Genomic DNA, 21684 nt, shown 5'->3' with positions numbered 1-21684 from the left:
TTTGAGATGTCATCAGTGATGTCACTGACCATGTCATGGATGATATAATGTGTGAGGTCATAAGCAGTGCCTTGTGGGGGTGTAAGTTAGTTAGCTGAGCTAACTATAACTGTTGAATTTGAATGGCTTTGTACCAGTGAAATGTGAGCCTAACTATAACATCCCTGTAACCTTTATTTTTTTAGTGAATTTCCAAGGTTTTTGTAATTATATTTTCTAACTATAATGTTCCTGTAACCTTTGTTTTTTTTCAGTGAATACGTGTGTGTGTGTGTGTGTGTGTATATTTGTATGCAGAAAAACATGAATTATGAATTAAGGTGCATGTCTTGTTACTTTTCTTAATACATGAAAAGAACTCTAAGCTCCTTTGGGATGACTTCCGCACTATAGAAAAAAACTAATAAATAAAAAAATAAAATAATAACTAATAAATAAATAAAATAAATACATGAGTTGCAAATTGTTCCTATGCTTGAGGCTCACGATTACTTTCAAAATATATATTTAGCATGAATTTTTTATTTAAAGAAGGCAAACAACCTTTTGAAGAATGGCAATTTGTCTTAATGAGGGATTATTTAGCAACAATCAGTTTTACCATGCTGTATGAAAACTGTGACACATTTAGTAGTCATTGCAGAACACAACTGGAATATATCAAATGAGTTCCTAATGGCGGAAATTCATATTTCAATGTGTAGAACCAGATGCATGCCACTTTTGAATGGACAGAATATCATCATACTGAATAATATTTACTGTGCCATTTATAATAAAAATACCAAGTACATGGACATTTAGTGCCTCTATATTTTTTTCTTGTTATGTAACATTATACAACCAGCGACTTGATTTAATTTAAACAGCTCAAGTAGCAGCAATATGCATATTTACTGTAGCAAATACTTTGTTACTGATTGACATAACATATCAGTATAGATATGTTTGAATTGGTAGGCTACCAAGGTTGCCCACAGAAGCTTCCAGTGATCCTGGGCAAAGGGCAACAGGGGATACTGTTTCAGTAGTGATTCCCAATGTCCATTTAGAGAATTAGACCTTGGACTGAGCAGGCATTTTCCCTTTGTCACCCTTAGAGGTCGCTGTTCTTTATGTGTCTCCTATGAAAGTACACAGCTGTCTACACACATAAAAAGCCGGGCAGCCATGTTGCAATCCTCTGTTTGCTGAAGCTAATGAGGCTGAGAAGGTCGTCTTCCAGTTTTGCTGGGTGAAAGGTAACAGGCAGGCATTATGTCCAATGTCTACTTAGATAACTTGTTTGGCATAGTATTTCTTTCCAGTCTAGTGCTCGCTATTAATCTGCCTCTTCTATGATGGAACAGTCAACTATATGAAAACAAGCTTGGTACCTAAATCAGCCCTTCACTTTATCTGTGGCCAGCTACACCATAATGGTTGATACCACAGGGACACCATGGGGCATATTTCCGACCCCCTTGCGTCACTCTTGCACCATGCAACGTGTTGCAAGAGTGATGCACCTAAAAAATGAGATTTATGAAGGCATGTTAGGCCAGCTTGCGTGGCTTCATAAATCTTGAGTAAAGCAATACAGAGCATATTGCTGCATTACCTTACACTGCACCAGGTAGTGTTCCATGGATCGAGCATGTGTCTTCCCATGCAACAGCCATGGTTTTTAATTCATTCCTAGATTTTTCAGAAGTGGTAGACCTGGGAATGCGCCAAAAACCTACACCTTCCTAGATGAGGTGTAATGAGGAGAAATATTGTTATTTCTCCTCGTTTTTTCCTCTTTCTGTGTGTGCAGAAACAGAAAAATGCCTTAGGGGATTGTCTTTGTGCAGGAATGCAGTGCTTCCTGCACAAAAACAGTCCACCTCACAACGCATGCACCCTTGCACCATGGTGCAAAAGTGCCTGCGTAGATGCTAGGCAGCCAATTGTGCACCAGTGCAGAGAAAAGGTAGGAATGCACCATATTATTTTAAATACATTGCATTCTTGCCCTTTCCCTGTTACGCAGTGCAAGGTGACTTGCTGCGCTGCATGACAATGCCATAAATATGCCCCTATGTATGGCCAGTATGGGCAAGGTGGAGTGTTTGATCTTGTTAGTATCCTCCAAGATTGTTGACAGTAATAGGTCAAGACTAAATAAAAGACATTTACACATAGTGATATGTGCACATTTCCGTACATCTCAGTGCTTTATTGTACATCGTGTCTTCGAAATGAGAGCAGAAGTTTAACAGCAGCCGCTAACAGGACTCTGAAAAAAATTGGGAAAACCCCAGAATATAATTAGTAATATTAAAAACTCATTCCAGTAAAACTAAACCTATGGAGGGTCCCTACTTGGGCATCATTTGGACACCCTGGAACTATATTGGACGCTGCTGGTCAAAGGTGTACAAATAGCAAAATGGCAAAAGGGTTCAATAAAACAGAAATGAAAAGGTAAGTGCATTCCAATGCCAGTATGCATTGTGGAAAAAGCCTGGTGCCAGGTCTCGTTGTCCATAAGAACTTGTGTCTCCATTTCAAATGTACTTCTGTGCAGAGGGCTTCATGACTCAAACTGCTGCTGGTAAGCACAGTGTCCTTTCCTGTATGAAAAGAAGACAACATTGGTTATTAAGGTGAGCTTGGTAGCATTTACTCAAATTAAACTAAGCCAATCCCTCTTAGCATCAAAAGGAAAGAGTTACCTTTTACCACCAGAGCATTCTGCATTTAAGGGGTTTTCATGCAAGTTGCCAGATACATTAGTGTTTTAACTAACATAGGACAGTGCTAAAATACAGTTATGTGATAAGTTGTCATTTCCACAAATGTTATTTCTTTACCTAAAACATGTGTACATTGTATTATGTGAAACAGGATGCCATTTTCATTCATGCTCGGCAACCAAATTAGTTTTCCCTCATTCAAGCATCAATTGATGGCAGCCCTCTTATCTCTCAGAGTTACCACCATCTGACTGGTCCCTCTGGGGACTGGCTGAGCTCAGGTAAATTGGAATGCTTTGGAAACTTGAAGACCAGGTTAAAGTCTGAATTTGTCTGAGTAATGCTAAGTTTACATTACAGACGTAAACTATACACTCCCTCTTCTGTTTCCTTATTTATACTCACCCTCTGATACATTGATGAAATATCTTAACACTGTATAGCTTTTCATTGATAAGTCCAATTAATATCCTATGCCTCTGGTACTTTCCTCATCGTCCTAACTCAATCCACTATTAATGCCTTTGTTGACCGGACTTGTTTAGGGGACTTTAAAAAACACTACTTTTAAGTGGCACACGGGCCCTGTAAAGTATTTGGGCATATGGATACATAGGGATCCAGAACTGGTGGGAAGGGAAAACTGGCAATGACCAAACTGGACGAACAGATAGACAGATGGATACGGATGCCCCTTTCACTAGCAGATCGGATAGCTCTGCAAAAGATGATTGTCCTACCAACATTTTTATATTTATTCAGTAATATTCCTATTTGGCTAACACAGGCGATGTTCTCAAAACTGAGAACTACCATGCAGAAGCTAACATGGGCGGGGAAACTGGCCAGAATAAGCTGGGATATATTGATGAAACCGTACCACAAAGGCGGATTTGGGGCGCCAGATCTCCAACTATTTTATTATTGTGCACAGGCACAACATGCTCACTACTGGCTACAACCACATGCGTACATACCAAATGTGTCAGTGGAAAGGGACAGTGTATGCCCGACCCCCTTGACGGCATATGTGTCAGAAACAAAGTCTTTTACACTGTACCTCGAGAGCCTGGTATATGCTAGCGCGCTGAGCGAAAAAGCTTCCCATTTATGCGCCAGCACTTCCCATCGCACACCACCCGAGACTGTCAGTTACGCAGGAGAAAAGTATGTTACATCTGCTAGGAGAAATGAAACTAAATACTATGGCAGATGTATTCCCGCATGGTAGATTCATCCAGAGAGAGGACCCATCATTAAGCATACACAATACACCCGTGAAGCTGTTTGCTCATTTGCGGTTGCAGACGGCGATAAGGGATCTATACGCCTCATTCCCGGAAGAACCACTACAATTGCAAGCACTGCAAACACTAATAATAACACCTAGCCGCCGTAAATTAGTCACACGCTTATACAACGTGTCACAATCAGAGCAAGGCGGGATCGTGAACAGATCGCTTAATAAAAATGGGAAATGCTGCTAGGTGATACTATAAGCGAACAAGATTGGGAATATAGTTGCACGCAGCTACAACTGATGACACCAAACTGCAATTTGCGCATTATACACTTTAAATTCCTACACCAATTTTATTATACCCCAACTCAGTTACACAGATACGGCCTTCGATCAAATGATAAGTGTTACAGATGCGAGGCTCTACATGCAGACTTTTTACATACGGCATGGGCCTGCCCACAGATACACAGATATTGGGAAGAAGTCACGGAAGCACTTACAACTATGTTATCTGAAATTATACCAAATGCCCCACTTGTATGCCTATTAGGAATATATAAACTTACAATCGTAAAAAGAAGGACATTATTGGCTGTAGCACTTTTGCTAGCTAAGCGCTGTGTTGCTATCAGATGGGGTAGCAAACGTCCCTCCAGGTTCAAAGACTGGCTTAAGGACATGTCATACTGTAGAGACCCCTTGGAGGTCTACGCGGAAGAATTACCGCAGGCATCCAGACCTAGAGATTACTGGGAACCTCTGATGCAATATCTCCAACTTGCACAGGCAGACGGGTAAAGTTATGGTACCAGTGAGACAGTAAGATATATGACACCTTTATCAGTTTTATGGTGGGAGGAGAACAGAGGTAATGTTAAAAAAGTGTGATCAGGAAATGTATTCAATAAAAATTGTATGGTAGTGCACTCAGGGAACCTAGCAATAGGTCGGGAAGCCCGAGATGATATGTATGTGATCTCCCCAAATATGGAAACAAAAGATTATTAATGTATAAATTGTTATGCAATTTCATACTACATATGGCTGTGATATACTGTAATTGTATGCGGTGCTAGATGTTGACCGGAAACAATAAAAACATTTAAGAGGATAAAAAAATGAAATAAATAAAGTACTACTTTTTGTGCCATATGGATTGGTCCAGAGTGTGTTATGTCATCCAAACTGCAATCTTCTGTGCTCAAATTTGTAGCCAGTTACTGGATGTGTATGTCAAATATCCATGTTCTTAGAAGCTACTTTTAGTTTATATTTATATTCATAAAACATTTGTCACCTCTCTGAAAACTCACCAAAATAGCCTGAGTAGAAAACATGTCAGTGGAAATCTACCCACTATGAAATAATTTACATATCTTGAAGTTACACTGCGTCTCATAGCGCTTCAATGCATATATTACATTTTTTTAAATGGAGGCTACAATATGGACTGTCATGATTATCTGGCAAGAGCTCCTTCTGCAACTCTTGCCAGATGTATGAAATGCACCATGCAGCAAGCTGGTATGGATATAGTGTTCAGGGCTCATAAGCAGTGTCAAATCTCAAATCTCAAATCCAAGTGAAGAGACTCCTCTAGAGTCTCTTCACTTGGATTTGAGATTGGAGGACATTCTGAGAGCAGCCGACTAGTCTTCTGCTTCACCTTTCAAAACATTTTATTGTAAGCCTGTGGTACATGCATCTACTTCTGTAAGAAGTATCTTTTAAACACCTTTCACAAAGGTGAATGTGTCTTATTGGGTCATGTTCCCCGTTGCAAATCAAGAGCGACCACCTTTGAGGTGTCAGCAACGGATCAATCGTATTGCAATTAGGAAGAAATGCCTCGTCCAAGCCCCTTCTTAATTGTAATTCAGTATGGGTTAGTTAAGTAATTTGGTGAGGTAGAAATAATTTTCCTGTTCTCAACATTGGTTTCTAAATACAAAAAAGCCATTTTGCAATTCATAAGATTTGTTGCCTTAAAATAGATTTGTTGATCAGGTCCTTAAACGTTTTATTAGCATGCTTGCCCATTGTTGCCTTTGCATTTTTGGATTGTGCCATTTGTTATCTGATCCCTTTTGCCCAATACTTTGCTCGGTTATGGATATGTATTTCGCAGCTAAGAAAGACCTTAAATGTTTACTCACTAGCCCAACTTGCATATCTGGCATAGGATGTGTTCTAAAAAGTTTGTCAAGTGCCCTCTCATTTGGCCCCAAATATCAATAGTCTTATAGCGACCAAATGTTCATAGCTGGCCTAATGGAGCTGGTTAATCACAGAAAAGCTTCAAGGGGCATGGTTCAGCAACATTGTTCCCCAATAACTTATTTTCTCCAGCCAGGCTCTGGCCTCACTATTTGTTAGTATTATATCTGGTATTCCACCAGAACATCAACCATGTTTATTCATGGCTTGATGGTGCCCTCTGTTCTAATGCTGTCCCTTGTATAAAGGTGGTAATTCATGGTTCGTTGTGAGAACATGTGGCATTATGGTGCCTGATCCATGGAATAACTGGCATTTCATAGTGTATTTTAGGCACCCATCACATGGTGATGACATACTCTGGAATATTGAAGGCATATTGGTGGAAGTTCCTGAAACATTGTGGATATCCATGGCATAGTGGTGTTCACTCAAGGATAATATATCCCTGGTGACTCTGTGGTAAATCCTGGCATATAGCAACTAGTTGCCCTGCTGTTTTTTATTGTTGATCCTGCACAACATTTATATCTCTTTGTATGTGATGAGGTTCTCTGGCATGAGATGTTGATGCATAGGCTTGTAGGGCAAAATCAATCCATTCGTGCCAGGAGTACATGTGAGTACTTGATGGAGATTTTTCAATAATATTTGGGCACAAAAGACATTTACTAAAAATGAAAGCTTTTATATCAGGACTGTAGGAGAGTAGGATCTGCTTCTTATAGTTACCCCCACTTTTTGCTGATGTTTCACTGTTTTTCGACTATAGTCTGTCTGGGGCCCTGCTAACCAGAACCCCAGCCTAGCTGATTCCTCTCTAAATTGATTACCAGTACTTTAGGTACACTCCAGATTGGATTCTGGGGTATCCTTATAAGTCCCTAGTATATGGTATACTATTTACCCAGGGCATAGGTACCCCAGAGTCCTATCAGGGGCTGCAGCATGTCTTATGCCACCCCTGGGGAGCCTTCCAAAATGACACCACAGGACTGCCACGGCAGCCTGGGTAAGGTGGTGCATACACCCCTTTCTGAGATATAGGTTCACTATATCTCTTCATATCACTGCACATATGAACTTATCAGTCACCCCTATGGCAGGCGTTACTAATCCTGAAGGCAGGGTGCTGGGTTTTATGTGAGAGAGTGCCAATGCAGGAGCAGAGCCTCTCTGCAGCCTTCGGAACCTTTATTCCGAGGTTGTTTGTGATGCAGCCAAACCATATACTCTTAAGTTCATTATAACCAAACGGTTAATGCTAACTTTGGGATGGCTGCATGGAAACATGTTGTGTTTGGTGTCAAACACCTTGGAATCATACCCCCACACCAGTAACTGGTGTGGGAGTATGATCCCACCCCTCTAGAGGGAGAACCATGACAGAACTGGTATACCCGGTACCAGTTAACAGAGCCCTGGCATCACAAAATGGATGCTGCCAGCTACAGACACAAGTCTGCCCTCCTGCTGCTGGACGAAACTCTGGCAGGGGAGGCCTGGACAATAGGTTTCCTGTCACAGGGAGGTGTGACCACCTCCCAGACATGCTTTGGTGTATTGGGGCTGGATGGGTGCACTCCAAGAGTGCTTTGAAGTCTGCACTGGGGGCACATTTGGTGTCCCTGTGCATAGTCCGGCTCAACCCAGTTGCAGGGGCTACCAGCCCCTGCTCTGGCACGAAACTGGACAAAGGAAATGGGTGTAGTCACCCCTCTTTCCTGACCCTCCCATAGGTGGGTCCCTAGAGTTTGTCCCACCCCTTCCTTGGGTATAAGATAGGAACCCCTGGCTACAGGACATTAGATTTATCTGGATGAAACTCTGATACATAATCTTGGAACTTCGACAATCTATAAGGCGCTAGATGACTGAAGAATCTCCCTTGGAGTAAAGGAGTTACTCCCCTGCAAGGCAGGCACCTAAGATGTATCTGACTGGTTTGCATCTCCGAAGCTCCCGCCGGACTCCAAAGAATTTGCAACACAAGAGGTGGGTTTCCAGACTCCCCAGAGGCTGACCCGAGCTCCCAGCAAAGCTGAGACCCGTAGCCCTCGTGGGGACCATGGAACCGGAACCCCTGAGCACCGTGCACATTTGCAAGTGCATATGCTTCTCGTCTGTGCTTTGAACTACTTGTAGTCCACACCCGAGCAGTGTTTCCACTGAAGATTACTAGCTAACACTCACTGGGTGTCCCGTGGGCTGGTATTGTGTGATTCCTTTCGAGGTCCCTTCACGATCCCTGGTCCGTCGACTGGTGGGTCCCTACGAAGGCAACTCTAACTCTGATTGGGCTTACCTGGTTGCTCCAGATTTGCCCTGACTCTCCATTGATTGGGGAGTCCCCAGGACCTTGCTGGTCTGCACCAAAGCATCTTTTCTCTTCCTGCGTGGGTTGCTGTTGCCAAGGCTTGTTAGGTTCAATCCGAGCACTGACACCACAGCACGTGACATCTTTTGTGGGACAGCTGAAATCCAGCTCCTGGTTGTCGTCAACACCGCCTGGTCCTCGTGGCTGCAGAGTCAAGCTTCACCTCTTCGCACCTGAAACACCCGACATCAGTGGGTATTCGTCTATCGTGCCCCTGGTCACTGACAAGTGACCCAGACTCTGTCCCCTCTGCTTTCAGGTTCTTCTGATCTTTGATCCAGGCTTGGATCACCCCGGACACTTCTATTCTTCCTGGCAGCAGAACTTTGCAGCAGATCGCCATTGAAATCAACGACGATTCCCGACACCATTTCACACCTATGCACCCGGCTTCCCTGGGTGAGGTAACTCGAGTCCTCTGGTGCTCCCGTGGGTGTTGGCCCTAGAAACCACTAAATCTAAAGGAGTTTGCTCAAAGTCCTCTCCTAAGTGTCCTTAACTTTTAAAATTCCAACCGCGACTTTCCTCATAGAATAGTATGGGAGCTCGTGGCTGTGTTCTCGTGGGTCCCCTGTGCCACTACCTTGGGTGGTTGCTTGGGTTCCCAGCGATTCTACGTGCTCTAGGCACTGTGTCTAGTCAAGTCGTGGTTCTTATACCACTTTCTTAATATATGGTTTGGTCCCCCCCTGTGGCCCAGTGTATATTGTGCTATTTATTGTTGTTTTAGAACTGTATTATTGTGTATCTTGTACTCTAATCTCATAAAGAGATTAGTAGTGAGTGTTTAGAAATAAATACATACATTTTATATATACCTTGTGTGGTTCTCCTTTCATGTAGTGATTCAAGAGGTCATAATCTGGTAAACCAAGCTGCTTTACACTCCTTCAAGACTTAGCCTGAAGGCTGCTCTCCATAGCTACCACTAGGATAGCTTTCAATACAGGTTGTCTTTAAACCTATTCATCAATAAGGGTTGTTTGGATTGGTACAAGGTACCCACTATAACTAGTGGACAGCATATACCAGGCCAACTTCTCACAAGGACAAGTCAGCCATTCGCCGTGCAACCTGCACACTGTGTTTCTAAGCTGGCAACAGGAGTCCTACTAAGACTCTAGAGCGTATAAGTCGTATGCTTATCGGGCTTGTTTTCTGGAACAGGCTAGCCCGAGGAATTCATCAGCATGTCAACTGTAGGGCCTTGAACTCTACAGATAACTCTACCTTACTCAGAAGCATTTGCGCTTCATTTTTGTAGCCTCTTCAACACATTTCTTCCTAATCCAAAAATCCCTTCCGAATTTATTGAAGAAGAAGAAGACGAAGAAGGAGAGGAAGAAGTTGTGAGAAGAACCTCAACAATTTCCTGCTAGCTTCTTTCATGTAGATTTAATAGAGGAGAAAGAAAAAGTAATGAGTTGCCATTTACTGATAGAGATGAATCTGTTTGCACAGGTGATCCACAGTCTCACCTGCACAATTTGGTGGTGCACTCCAATCCTTGCAGGCAGTAGGCTCCCAAGGGTTTACTACCAACCATTCTCCAGAATGGTGTCATCCGAGTGAATCTCCGAAGAGACTGAAGTCTTAAGTCATTCATTCTTGACGTTGACATAGATGCTCCTTCTTGAGCCAATGCATCCAACAACATTTGGTCTTCAAGGATGGGGTGTGAGAAGACCTGTCGAAAAAGAACACATTTATAAATAATTGAATTTGTACCACTCATATGAAAAATATTTTGAAATCAGCCACAGAACAACCCATGAGTTGTTTTTTACTGCCATACGCATAGGATTTCCTTCTAAGTTAATATTGTGTATCTCATTAGGCATTGTGACACAAATAACACTAGGTGCTCTCTTCTTCGAATCTAAAGGATACAAAAAAGTGGTGGATGAAATGAATGAATTAATCACAGCCACTGGCAATCACTCCGGGCCGCATCCCACTCAATTGTTATTTTGCACACCATGTCACCTCAGTTTGAATCCAGCCATATGCAAATCAGTCTTGACCCTGTTTTTTGATATACTTGTATTTTTGAAGTACTAGATATGTTGACTTTCTAGTTACCCGAATAGAGAAAATAGAATATTTTAAGTTTGACATAGTTGTGTATCTGTTTTTTCACTCTCTTGGGTCTTATGTATTTCTCTCTCTTAATTTTAAATCTTCCATACCCTAGCTCCAGGACACCCCTTTATTAGGGGTAATATCATTTATTTACCTCTTTCAGTCATTATAATAAATCAGAGACGGAACACAAGCCTGACAAGTTAGTAGGAATTGCTAAAGTAAATGCACTTAGCCCATACTAATTTAAATTCAAATTTTCGGCCTTGTCCATTTGTGAACAAAATATAAATTACTTAGAGTCTTGGGTTATTGGGAGGTACAGTGAATACACATGTATACAAAGAGTGCAGCTTCAAGCTAGGGTGATGTATGCACCACTATCTCAGACAGCTAAACTGGACACTGGCCTGGGGGTCGTATTATGGAAGTGCCCCGGGGTCGCAGCAGACATTTGTGCCTCCTTTCCCCCCCCCTTTTGGGCACTTTGGTATTATAGAAGGGGCCGCAGACACCTGTTCGTCTCCATCTGTAATACCGATAGTACTGGCGTACATAAAGCACCAGCGTTTTCTTCAGAGGGCATGCGCTCATCTGCATGGGGGTTTGGCCCCATGCAAATCGTTAATCCCCTTTAAAAGTGCAGGCGGGTTGCCGCCTGCGCTGTGAAACACGGAGCGGCTGCTTAAAAGTTTCTCAGTTTTTCACATGATTGCGCTGCCCCCAGAGCAGCACGAGTTTGTAGCTGCCCTGGGGCCAGTGCATTCCATGCAATTGGATGCACTTTCCCTGTTTGCACCCGGCACACCTGTTTTAAGGTGCGGCAGGCACAAACAGGGAAAGTGCCACCTTTAAATAATAGAATCCTTGGGTGCACTAAGTGTTGGCCTCTAGTGCTTTCATTTTAGTCAACTTCAGGAAGGCCTTTGATTCGGTCAGCTGGCCCTTCCTCCACAAAGTATTGAAGAAATGAGCCCTGGCCTCTATTTTTGTAGATATCTCTAGGTATTATATACATTAACCTGGACTCAGGCCAGGGTCAACAGCACTATATCCTCTTCCTTCCCATGGAGCAGGGAACCTTTTATGGTTCCCTTTGTATTCTCAATGGTTTGCTCTGGTGATTGAGCGTCTTGCAGAGTGGATAGGATGTGATGCCTAGGTGTCAGGTTTTGGGTGGCAGAAAGACAGAGAAGATAGGGCATCACTGTACCTGGATGAAATGCTATTAGTTATCCAGAATCGTGCTGTTACTGGGCGACGAATGGTGCAAACTCTGAACGTGTACAAAGAGACCCTTGGACTTAGGGATAATTTGGATAAATTCACATGTGTTTCCGTGACAGGTGAGACAGTGGTAGCAGAGTGGTGTGTGTTGCACCGGGTTAAGATTGATGGCTTCAAGTACTTGGGTATGTACAGCTCTAGAGATGCCCAACTGTACTGGAACCTTAACATGGCCCCACTGGTAGGACAAATATCAGGCTACATACAGAACTGGGATCGCCTTCCACTCTCATTTATTGGATAGGAAGCGTTGTTCAATATGATCCTTCTTCCCAAAATATAAATTTACCTGTTTGAGATCCCCTGTGGCTTCTCCACGCAAATGTCTACATCTTTGTGTGCAGTGGAAGGACACCAAGAGTATAATTTTATAAATGTGTATCGTAGGTGGGTGAAGCGATGGCTGGGGGTATTCTTTACTCCTTGGCAGCCCAGCTGCTTCTTTTCTCGGACTGCTTTTTTCAGTGATAGAGATGGTTCGGCTGATATTCTGCATTGCCTTACTAAATGGTTTCAGAAATGCTGAATTGACTTTGCTGTTTGGCCATTCTCCACTCACTTCCGCTGGCCATAAAAGTGACCCTGAGCTGTTTGCATAAAGCTCTTGTATGGATAAAGTGGGAAGATAAGTATATACGGGAGACATCTCTTTGGTAGGGTAGGTAGATCATACCTGACCAAACTGGAGGGTTTCCGATCCCAGGATTTAATATGAATCTCATAACTCAGAGAGGCGTGGACAGGAAACAGCATTCAATAATTTGAAGCGTTAAAGGAGGAATTTGCACTCCTACTTCTACTACTATCTCCAGGAACGAAGTGCGTTTCGAAGCGCACAAGGCTGGCCTTGATTCATTGCCAGAATTTTCTCCAGTTAAGGTTGAGTTGACCATGAAACCACTTGGAAGTAAAGAGATGATCTAGATATATAGACCATGAAACCACTTGGAAGGAAAGAGATGATCTAGATATATAGACCATGAAACCACTTGGAAGTAAAGAGATGGTATAGATATATAGACCATGAAACTACTTGGAAGGAAAGAAATGATCTAGCTATATAGACCATGAAACCACTTGGAAGTAAAGAGATGATCTAGATATATAGACCATGAAACCACTTGGAAGGAAAGAGATGATCTAGATATATAGACCATGAAACCACTTGGAAGGAAAGAGATGATCTAGATATATAGACCATGAAACCACTTGGAAGTAAAGAGATGATCTAGATATATAGACCATGAAACCACTTGGAAATAAAGAGATGATCTAGATATATAGACCATGAAACCACTTGGAAGGAAAGAGATGATCTAGATATATAGACCATGAAACCACTTGGAAGGAAAGAGATGATCTAGATATATAGACCATGAAACCACTTGGAAGGAAAGAGATGATCTAGATATATAGACCATGAAACCACTTGGAAGTAAAGAGATGATCTAGATATATAGACCATGAAACCACTTGGAAGTAAAGAGATGATCTAGATATATAGATCTTTGGTAACTAACTTCACTGACCCTCTTCAGGCTCACAAAGAGAAATGGAAATAAGACTTGAGTACATTGGATGAGTTGGAGTGAACCAAAGTGGCTCCTCAAGCCTTCGAGAGGACATCCTGCCTGTGTTTGATACAATTAGAGTATTTTCACACTGTACCACACTTCAGAAAGGGCTGTGAGAATTGATGGAAGTCAAAGCCTAAACTGCCAGCAGATACCCTATTACACACGACATCAGACTGTCCGATACCTAATACTGGTTGCCCGTCCATGATATCTGATATTGAGCCCGTTGCTGTAGACTCCAAAATGGCGCTATCTTGACTCATGAATGATAGAGGTGGAGCATGAGGACGCTTTTTGGAATTGTCCTTGTGCTGGAAAAAAGGGACATTGCTTATTATTGGAGACTCACTATTGCTGATTGGCTCCGTGGTATGGACTACTGCGCCCAGGAAAAAGAAATGGTTTATAAATGTAGACGGTGCCCTCAAAAACACAGAAAATTCTAGTGTCCCTGGGTGGAGCACTTTCTTAGGGGCAAGCCATGGTAAGAATGATAGAAGGCAGTTTTTGAAGAAATGTGTGACAAATATGTTGACGTATTTTGGTATTCATGATGATGTCTGCGACTTTAAACGTCCTGTTTATATTTGGCATAATAATAAAAAAGATTTGACAAAAAAAAATTCTTGGAGTAACTTCAGAGACAGAAAAAGGGCCTGCGCTATAGGTGTTTTCTCCTCTTTGAAACTTAAAGCCCTAAAAATATGTGCATTAAACAACTATCAATTTGTGGAGGCACTCAAGATACAAAGTTAGACGGACCACATAAACTTTTTATGGTTGCATTTATTGCTTCATCTTCAAGATCAATAAATTCTACACGTTTACAATTATTGTTCAATTTCTAAAGACATTCTTAACAAATTCAAAGTTGTTACCCTTTTACAACACATAGAATTCATAAACAAATAACCTGGTTATCCGGAACACATCATATTCTTTGTAAGTTATATATGACGGGCATTTAAATACTCCAAAGATATGGCTATGCTGAATTATCTAGTCATGCCTACCTCTAAGTGTTCCTCATTTAAGAATTATCAACCATCACCAACAGATCTCATCCCACCAAAAAGAGAAAAAGTGTGAGAAAAGTCAGAAAGTACCTCACGTAAGCACCACCCATGGAGCTACTGGTTGGTACTCACCAGTTTGCTCGTTCTGTCATCATTGGCAACTTTCTTGACAGAAAGGAAACGTGTTTGACCTAAACCTTACACTCACGTGAAGTGGTAAAGAATATTTTAATACTAGCATGTAAATGATAGTGTCAACTATTGTACATCTAAACCCCGTTGTGTAAAAAAGTTAATAAATCTCCTAATTAAAAGTGAGTTATGAACATCTATTCTGTGCATACTTTATTTCCATAGTGTCCACACTCATTTAAAAGAAGCAGCATGTTTAGACCATCTTAGCTTGAACCGCCGACATGTTTCATTGCCCGAACTCTTTTTGGCAATTTCATCAGGGCACGGGTACGCATCTCCACCTCACTGATGCCTAAAATCGGGTGGTTGCCAGGTGGACTCCTACCAACAACACATCAAGGGGGCTAATAGTCAGCCTCAGCCGTTGGACACAGTACAGCACACAACCACGCCCCTCTACACCAGATATCTGCGCTCCGATACTCACCTTTTTACAACAGCCATGGATTGTTTGGAAAATTGAAATGAAATCCGCTTTCTTGAGGCTACTGTGATATGATTATTGCATTTGTGATCCTGGCAATTCCCATTAGAAACAAAGCTTTATGTATCAATGTTATCAATAATCTTCATTACGATTCATCCAATGGCAAGAACTTCTGTGACACACAAAACTTAATATGACAAAGTGATTCAATGAGGCCAATGTTATATACAGCCTATAAAGGGAGCTAGGAACACCACCAATTTCCCAAGCACATTCTGCTGCCATTCTGTGCATCACTGACAACTCACCATTGATTGCTTTGTAATCCAAATGAATTATGAGAGGCTCTGAGAGGGACTTAGAACTATCACGGAAGCAATTTGGTTTTGTTTCAGCGGCTCCAAACTATATCACAAACTATTTGACTCAAGCAACTGAGAGATGGGATGCTTTATTGAGGGCGAGTGAAACTTGCTATCACAGGGTGTTTGATGGTTGCTGCTTTACATGATGTGTTATTCGGTGTTATGGAGGTGCATCTGTATGTATTTTATCGAATTACATTTTACATGGTTTGCGGTTTTACATTGAATTTGCTGTTATATGCGCTTGTCTTTTGTTTACTTTATTGTACTCGTCTAATGTATCATGTTTTGTCATTCATTGTTTTGTAATATTGTCGTTGTTGTTTCTTATCTGTAGATTTTGTTTTTTTCATGTCTTGCTATTTCGATTGACTTTTGTCATCACGTTGTGTGCTGGGCCTGGATGTGTTTTATTCTACCATTGTCATTTACTTTGCACTATATATAAAAAAAATTGGAAAAACATGTACATATAAACATCATGAAAATTATAAACTTTGAAAAAATTATATAATAAATTAACTTATTTTTTGTACACTTTTGGTCTGTGGGTGTGACTAACTGCTGTATGGACATATTGCCTATTATTGAAGCATATACGTGAAGGAAGTTTAGTATGTTTTGCTGATATTTTCATTTCCCTGATTACTTCCTCACCCATTTAACTTACTCAGGGTCCCTCTTTTGTAGCTGTATTATGCTTCTTGGACAGTCTTAGGGAGGTGCATTTGTATATATTCTTTTGAATTAGATTTTATATGGTATTAGATTTGATATTGTATGTGGTTTTTTTTAAGAAACAACTGAGACAATAAAGTATATTACTTGCTAGATCAGCAGGGCATGTTGTTGGAGATAGGAAAGGTTTCAGTTGTTTTAAGGGAGAGGAGGGCCAGTCTGTCTGCTGAGACACTGCCCCTCTCTGGCTGTGCTTGTCAATAGGTCTTTCCCTGATTACTAACTGGCTTCAGGTGTGCTGATTGGGTGTGCGAGAGAGAGGGCGGGGCTTCACTTGAGTGACGTGTACTGTATTGGCAGAGCTTACTTGACAGTGGCTACCAGCTCATTGGATAATGTCTTTATGTCTTGGAGTCCTTTCCTGTGTGGACTGCCTCCCCTCACGATTGCCACACACTCCGGGTGGCTTTCGTTGTTGTTGCCGTCTCCCTAAGCCAAGAATTCCACTGTTTCCAGGTGAGGTTGTGTGCGTACCCTCTGCCTGCACTGGGGTAGAGGGTTCGACGGTAGGTTAAGAGAGCAGCATGTTGAGTTCTAACACTCTGCAAGGCCAGGCAAATGGCGGACACCCTTCTGCCCTCTTTCTATTGTGATGACTGTTCTCCCCCAGCAGCCAATATCTTTTCCCCATCTGTTCCACCTCTGCAATATGATAGGCTGTTTCAAAAATCAGATGCTTAAAAGAATCTGGGAATGTAATGAAATCCTTGTTTTCCATGTTACTTCCTCACACCCTTTCTTCTGTGTGAGCTATATTTCCCAGGATCACATTTTGACACAATCCCACGTTCCCTCAGAGACTTGGTCATTCCGAGTTTGTCAAACAACAAAAGCATTAACCACCCTGAGAGAAGCATCATTATAAACCTAAACTACACAGAAGCTCGTAATAAGTGTGTAAAAACAATAACACTTTTTATTACAGCATGCTAATGACACCGCTATAGGCAAATGGCATTTGTACCCTAGAGTAAAAATCTGTTGCAGTTTACTGGGGACACTTGAGGGGGAAGTATCCCTCTTCACAAACGTCTTACCATCCTCAACTGTAAAACTTCCTACCCTTGGTAGGATCACAGCTCACACCCCCACCTGTAACTTACTCATAATATAGGAGAGTTCTGTTCTCCATCATAGTACTTGTGGTCTTTGGGGAACAGGGTGAGACGCAGATAAAGGCCTAGATTTATCATAGAATCCTGTTACTCTTGTGTCACGCAGAGTGACACAAAGGCAACTCAATCCTTAAGCCACCCAAGGCCACCTCGCGTGGCCCTGCATAGCTTGGCAAATCTGTGGCCAGATGTATCAAGATTTGACACAGCGCAACACAGCAAGACAGCGTGCTACATTGCGCAGCATCAACTCGGGAGGTCAGGAATGCTCATATTTTCTGACATATTGCACGTTCTGCTCTCTCTCTCTCTCTGTGCTGGTGCACTTGTGGCTACAAAGCGCCAATGCAGACACTCATGCACCATGGCTCAAGTGTCCCTGTGTTACACCCATGAATGTTGTGGTAAAACCATCCTTATGGGTATTTTCCTCTTTCTATGTGTGCTGCAGAATGCGCCATACTTGCAGCACACTTAGAAAGGTGCACAATTTTGACACGTTCCTAGGTTTACATGTCTTGGTAAATCCGGTAATATGGCAAAATACGTGGATAGATGCGTGGGAACACTCACTCTCATCCCATGTAATGCCTTCCCGTTGCAGAGTAATGCAAGACAGAGACTTTGCTGCAAGCAACGCAGGGCCAAGCAAGGCGGCTTTGCATGTCTTGCTAAATCTGACTTAAGGTTTGTGTTGCCCTTGCGTTACCTTGTGTAGTGCATTACTTTGATAAATCTGGGACCTGGAGTAACGCATGGCAGCGGTCATCCAATATTCAGCACCGGGATGGGGTCACATGGGTGGAGAATGGGTGTTCCCACGCATCCACCCATATGTTTGATGCATTCGCAAATTTACCAAGCCGTCCAGATAAAGGCAAAACAAGGAGAAATAGCTTTAATTCTCCTAATTTCGTTCTCTTTGTAAATGTGCTGCAATTTGCAGCACACTTAGAAAAACAAAATAACTCTTAGGATTGTTTTTGTACAGGAAGGTCACCCTTCTTGCACTAAAACAATCCTGCCTGCAATGCAGGCACCCTTGCACCATGACGCAAGTGTGCCTGTATTGGTGCTAGGCTGCACTTAGTGTACAAGCGCAGGGAGAGAGCAGAATCCACCATATGTTTGTAAATATGGTGCATTACTGCTCTCTCCATTTGATGCACCACAGCATGTTGACGTGCTGTGCTGCGCATGGTCAAATAATGATAAATGTGTCACAAAATTTAGGGACTTGGAAAACAACATATAGAGATGCTTGTCTGATTTGTGAGTGGGGATGATCTGCACAAGTCGAACACTGGACTGCACTGACCGCTGTTCAGTGATGTTTGCCTACTTCTGCTAGAATTAAACAAGGTGGTGTCATTCCTGATTCTATTCTATGAGGGCAGTAACCTATGACCTGCTCCATAGTTCTCATTCTACTTCAGGGGACCACTGGATTCCAGGGCATAGGACCATTTTGCAACAGAGTAAATGCTTTTTAGGTCTCGCCTATGCAGCGCGCATGCGTAGGAAAGAGACCTGTAGCCATTGATTGCCTTTTTCAGGCTAAAACGTGTACGAGTTTCATTGCCTTCAATGGCAACGCGTGCACGTGTGGCTATTCCCTTGCGGGAGCGAGCGCCGCCATATGGCAGCAATTATCGCTCTCGCAAGGGAATCGCACAGCCCCCCTCCTCCTCCCCTGCTGCCGCGCGTGGCGCGCGACCAATAAATTAAATCCATTGAACCCACCCGTTCTCTAAAGTAGTTTGCCACCAGTAACACCTACATCAGATCTACGTGAAATTGACTTTACTTGCCACAGGGTGGCAGCACTTCACCACTAAATGGCAAAACGATGTGCATTCTATAGTCACCATACAAAAGACAGAGTTAGAAAAATCTGCCTCCGAATTAACTGGGTGAATTAAATAGCAGAATATTTTTCATTTGAAGCCCTGGATTATTAAATGTCTCTAATGGATGAGGGTCTACATCAGTGGCATCTTTATAAGTGATTACCGCTGGTGGGTGCCATGTGTAACGAGACATCGGGAAACGTGCGCACACGATAGGAGCCACCTGGATGCGTTTATCACCTCCCCGCGCTTAGCCTTTGATGCATGAGGCTTAGTGCTGCACTCTTGACTGCTGAAAGTGCCTTAAAGTGCTCTAAGGCCGCCGTTAGAATTTTTCCTCCTGGCAATCTAGTCCCCGCCGCTTGGGATTCGACACAGAGCTGCAGACAGCCACCTCCCCTTCTGGGCAGTGAACCGGGGCCTATGGCAGTCTTCCAGGTTCATGGAAGTTAAAGCATTGGTTTTTCACATAATATGTTGCCAGATTTATAGAAAACGTAAGATTTGATTAAAACTTTATAAGCTAGACAGGATGCAATACTATTTTATGACAGCTGTCTGAATCTACTTCTGTGAGTCAAAACAAATGGGCGCGCAGCCTGAAGTACTAAAAGCATTGCTGGTGCTCAGGTTCATTTCGGATTTCGGGACATATTTAAAGGCACCGGGCTGCGAGTTAGGACAAAGCACTGATTGTCCTTGAATATCATGGACAAATGGTGCCCTTCCTTAAGTAACGCTTCACCCCAGCTTTTCCTATTGATATGACCCCGCACAAGCCTCCCCTAGCTGCAGACCTACTGATGTACACAGGGCCATGAGGGCTTGTATGCACCTGCTGTGTACGTTGAGCTCCTAGTTGTCGCAGGCAAAGCAGGAGGCACGCATTAGCAGCTTGTTGTGGGGACTTCACCAGAGGTTTCTGGCTTGAAGGGAGTTTGTTTGCTGGGTTCCTGCTGTCCTCATTAGCGGACTGCGTGAGGTCTCCTCCTCAACAATTGGCAAAGCCCCTCCCGGCGGCAGGATGCGACGATAGGGAGGCTACTTTTTCAACTGTTTGGTCATGGCGGGAGTTCACTCGCAATCACACATGACTTATCTCTGCTGGCCCAAATGCTGTTTGGTTGTACAAGGTGCCTGCGCCGGGTAATTCCACAGTGAGGTGCTTTTGACGCATTGTATTCTATTTTAGTTCCCCTTAGCTCTGCCAGTCCCATCTGTGACAGTTGTTTTTGTTGTGTACCTTATAGACAATATTTGGGGAATAAATTGCATCCTGCCTACCAATTAACATATGCAGTACAGTAGCTGTTTTAGGGGTGTTTTGATAGGTTGCAAAAGGCAATTGCTGTTTTCTATAAGCGTAGCCTAACCCCTGCAGTCACATTCACAATGTGTCAGTGTTTGTGGCTTTGCGGCCTCTCTTTAGGGACATGGGTCACAGTGCAGGCACTTCGCAGTCCCGCTTCATGACTCCACTCTTTATCTGATCCCTCCCTTGGCCATATTATCAGGCACATTCTGACCCTCATACCTGTAACACACCCCTCACCCCTTTGGGTCTTCTGCCTCACCCCCTCCATGGCCTGAGCTGCCCCACGAGGCTGACAGTGGGCGGGGCACGCCACATAATTACACTCTACTGAATACAATATAAATACACCCATATAACACAACACAGTACCACATAATTACACCCCGTACTTACACTCTACTAAATGCACCATCCACTCCACATAATACCACTCAGTGCCACATAATGACATGCCACGTAATTACACTCCGCTCAATGCAACATAAATACAATCCACATAATATCACTCAGTGCCACGTAATACCACGCCACATAATTACATTCTACTCAATACAATATAAATACACTCTACATAACAACACTCAGTACCACATAATTACACACCACGTAATTACACTCTACTCAATGCAACATAAATACACGCCACAAAATACCACTCAGTACCACATAATCACATGTCACAATGACACTCTATTCAATGCAGCATAAATACACTCCACATAATACCACTCAGGGCCACATAATTACACACCACATAATTACACTCTAATCAATTCAACATAAATGCAACATAAATACACGCAACGTAATACCACTTAATACAACATAAATACACGTCATAATTACATTCTATTCAATGCAACAAATACACTCCACATAATACAGCTAGCTGTGCCACATAAGTACAAAAAAAAATAAAAGACATTTTTATACTAAAATATTTTTTTAATCAGGTTCTTCAGTTGTATATAATGTCGTCTTAGTTTTTATAAAGGTAGCAAAAATGCTTAACACTTTTTATTATACCTTTTAAACATAATGCACATCAGCCACAATGCTCTACAACATAGCCAAAACTTCAGGATAAACACAAGGTCCCAAATGCGAGACCTATTGGCTATACCAATGCTTGTTTGATTTTTATATCCATACATTTAAAC

General features: G+C 42.4%; 1 protein-coding gene across 1 annotated transcript in view; it reads right to left on the bottom strand.

Annotated features, from left to right (window-relative positions):
* Positions 1-2166: 2166 nt before the first annotated feature.
* The window catches only part of LOC146789149 (uncharacterized), a 41021-nt gene continuing 21503 nt past the window's right edge, over positions 2167-21684 (bottom strand). The window contains exons 2-3 of the mRNA XM_085630731.1: positions 10036-10244; positions 2167-2597 (exon numbers count right to left, since the gene is read on the bottom strand). Coding sequence (XP_085486857.1) covers positions 2558-2597; positions 10036-10244 — 249 coding nt within the window. The 3' untranslated portion in view covers positions 2167-2557. The remainder of the gene's footprint in view (positions 2598-10035; positions 10245-21684) is intronic.

This window comes from Triturus cristatus, chromosome 10 (assembly GCF_964204655.1).
Source record: "Triturus cristatus chromosome 10, aTriCri1.1, whole genome shotgun sequence".
NCBI lineage: Eukaryota > Metazoa > Chordata > Amphibia > Caudata > Salamandridae > Triturus > Triturus cristatus.
The sequence above is the reverse complement of the archived record's forward strand: the minus strand, read 5'-3'. Positions and strand labels throughout refer to the sequence as shown.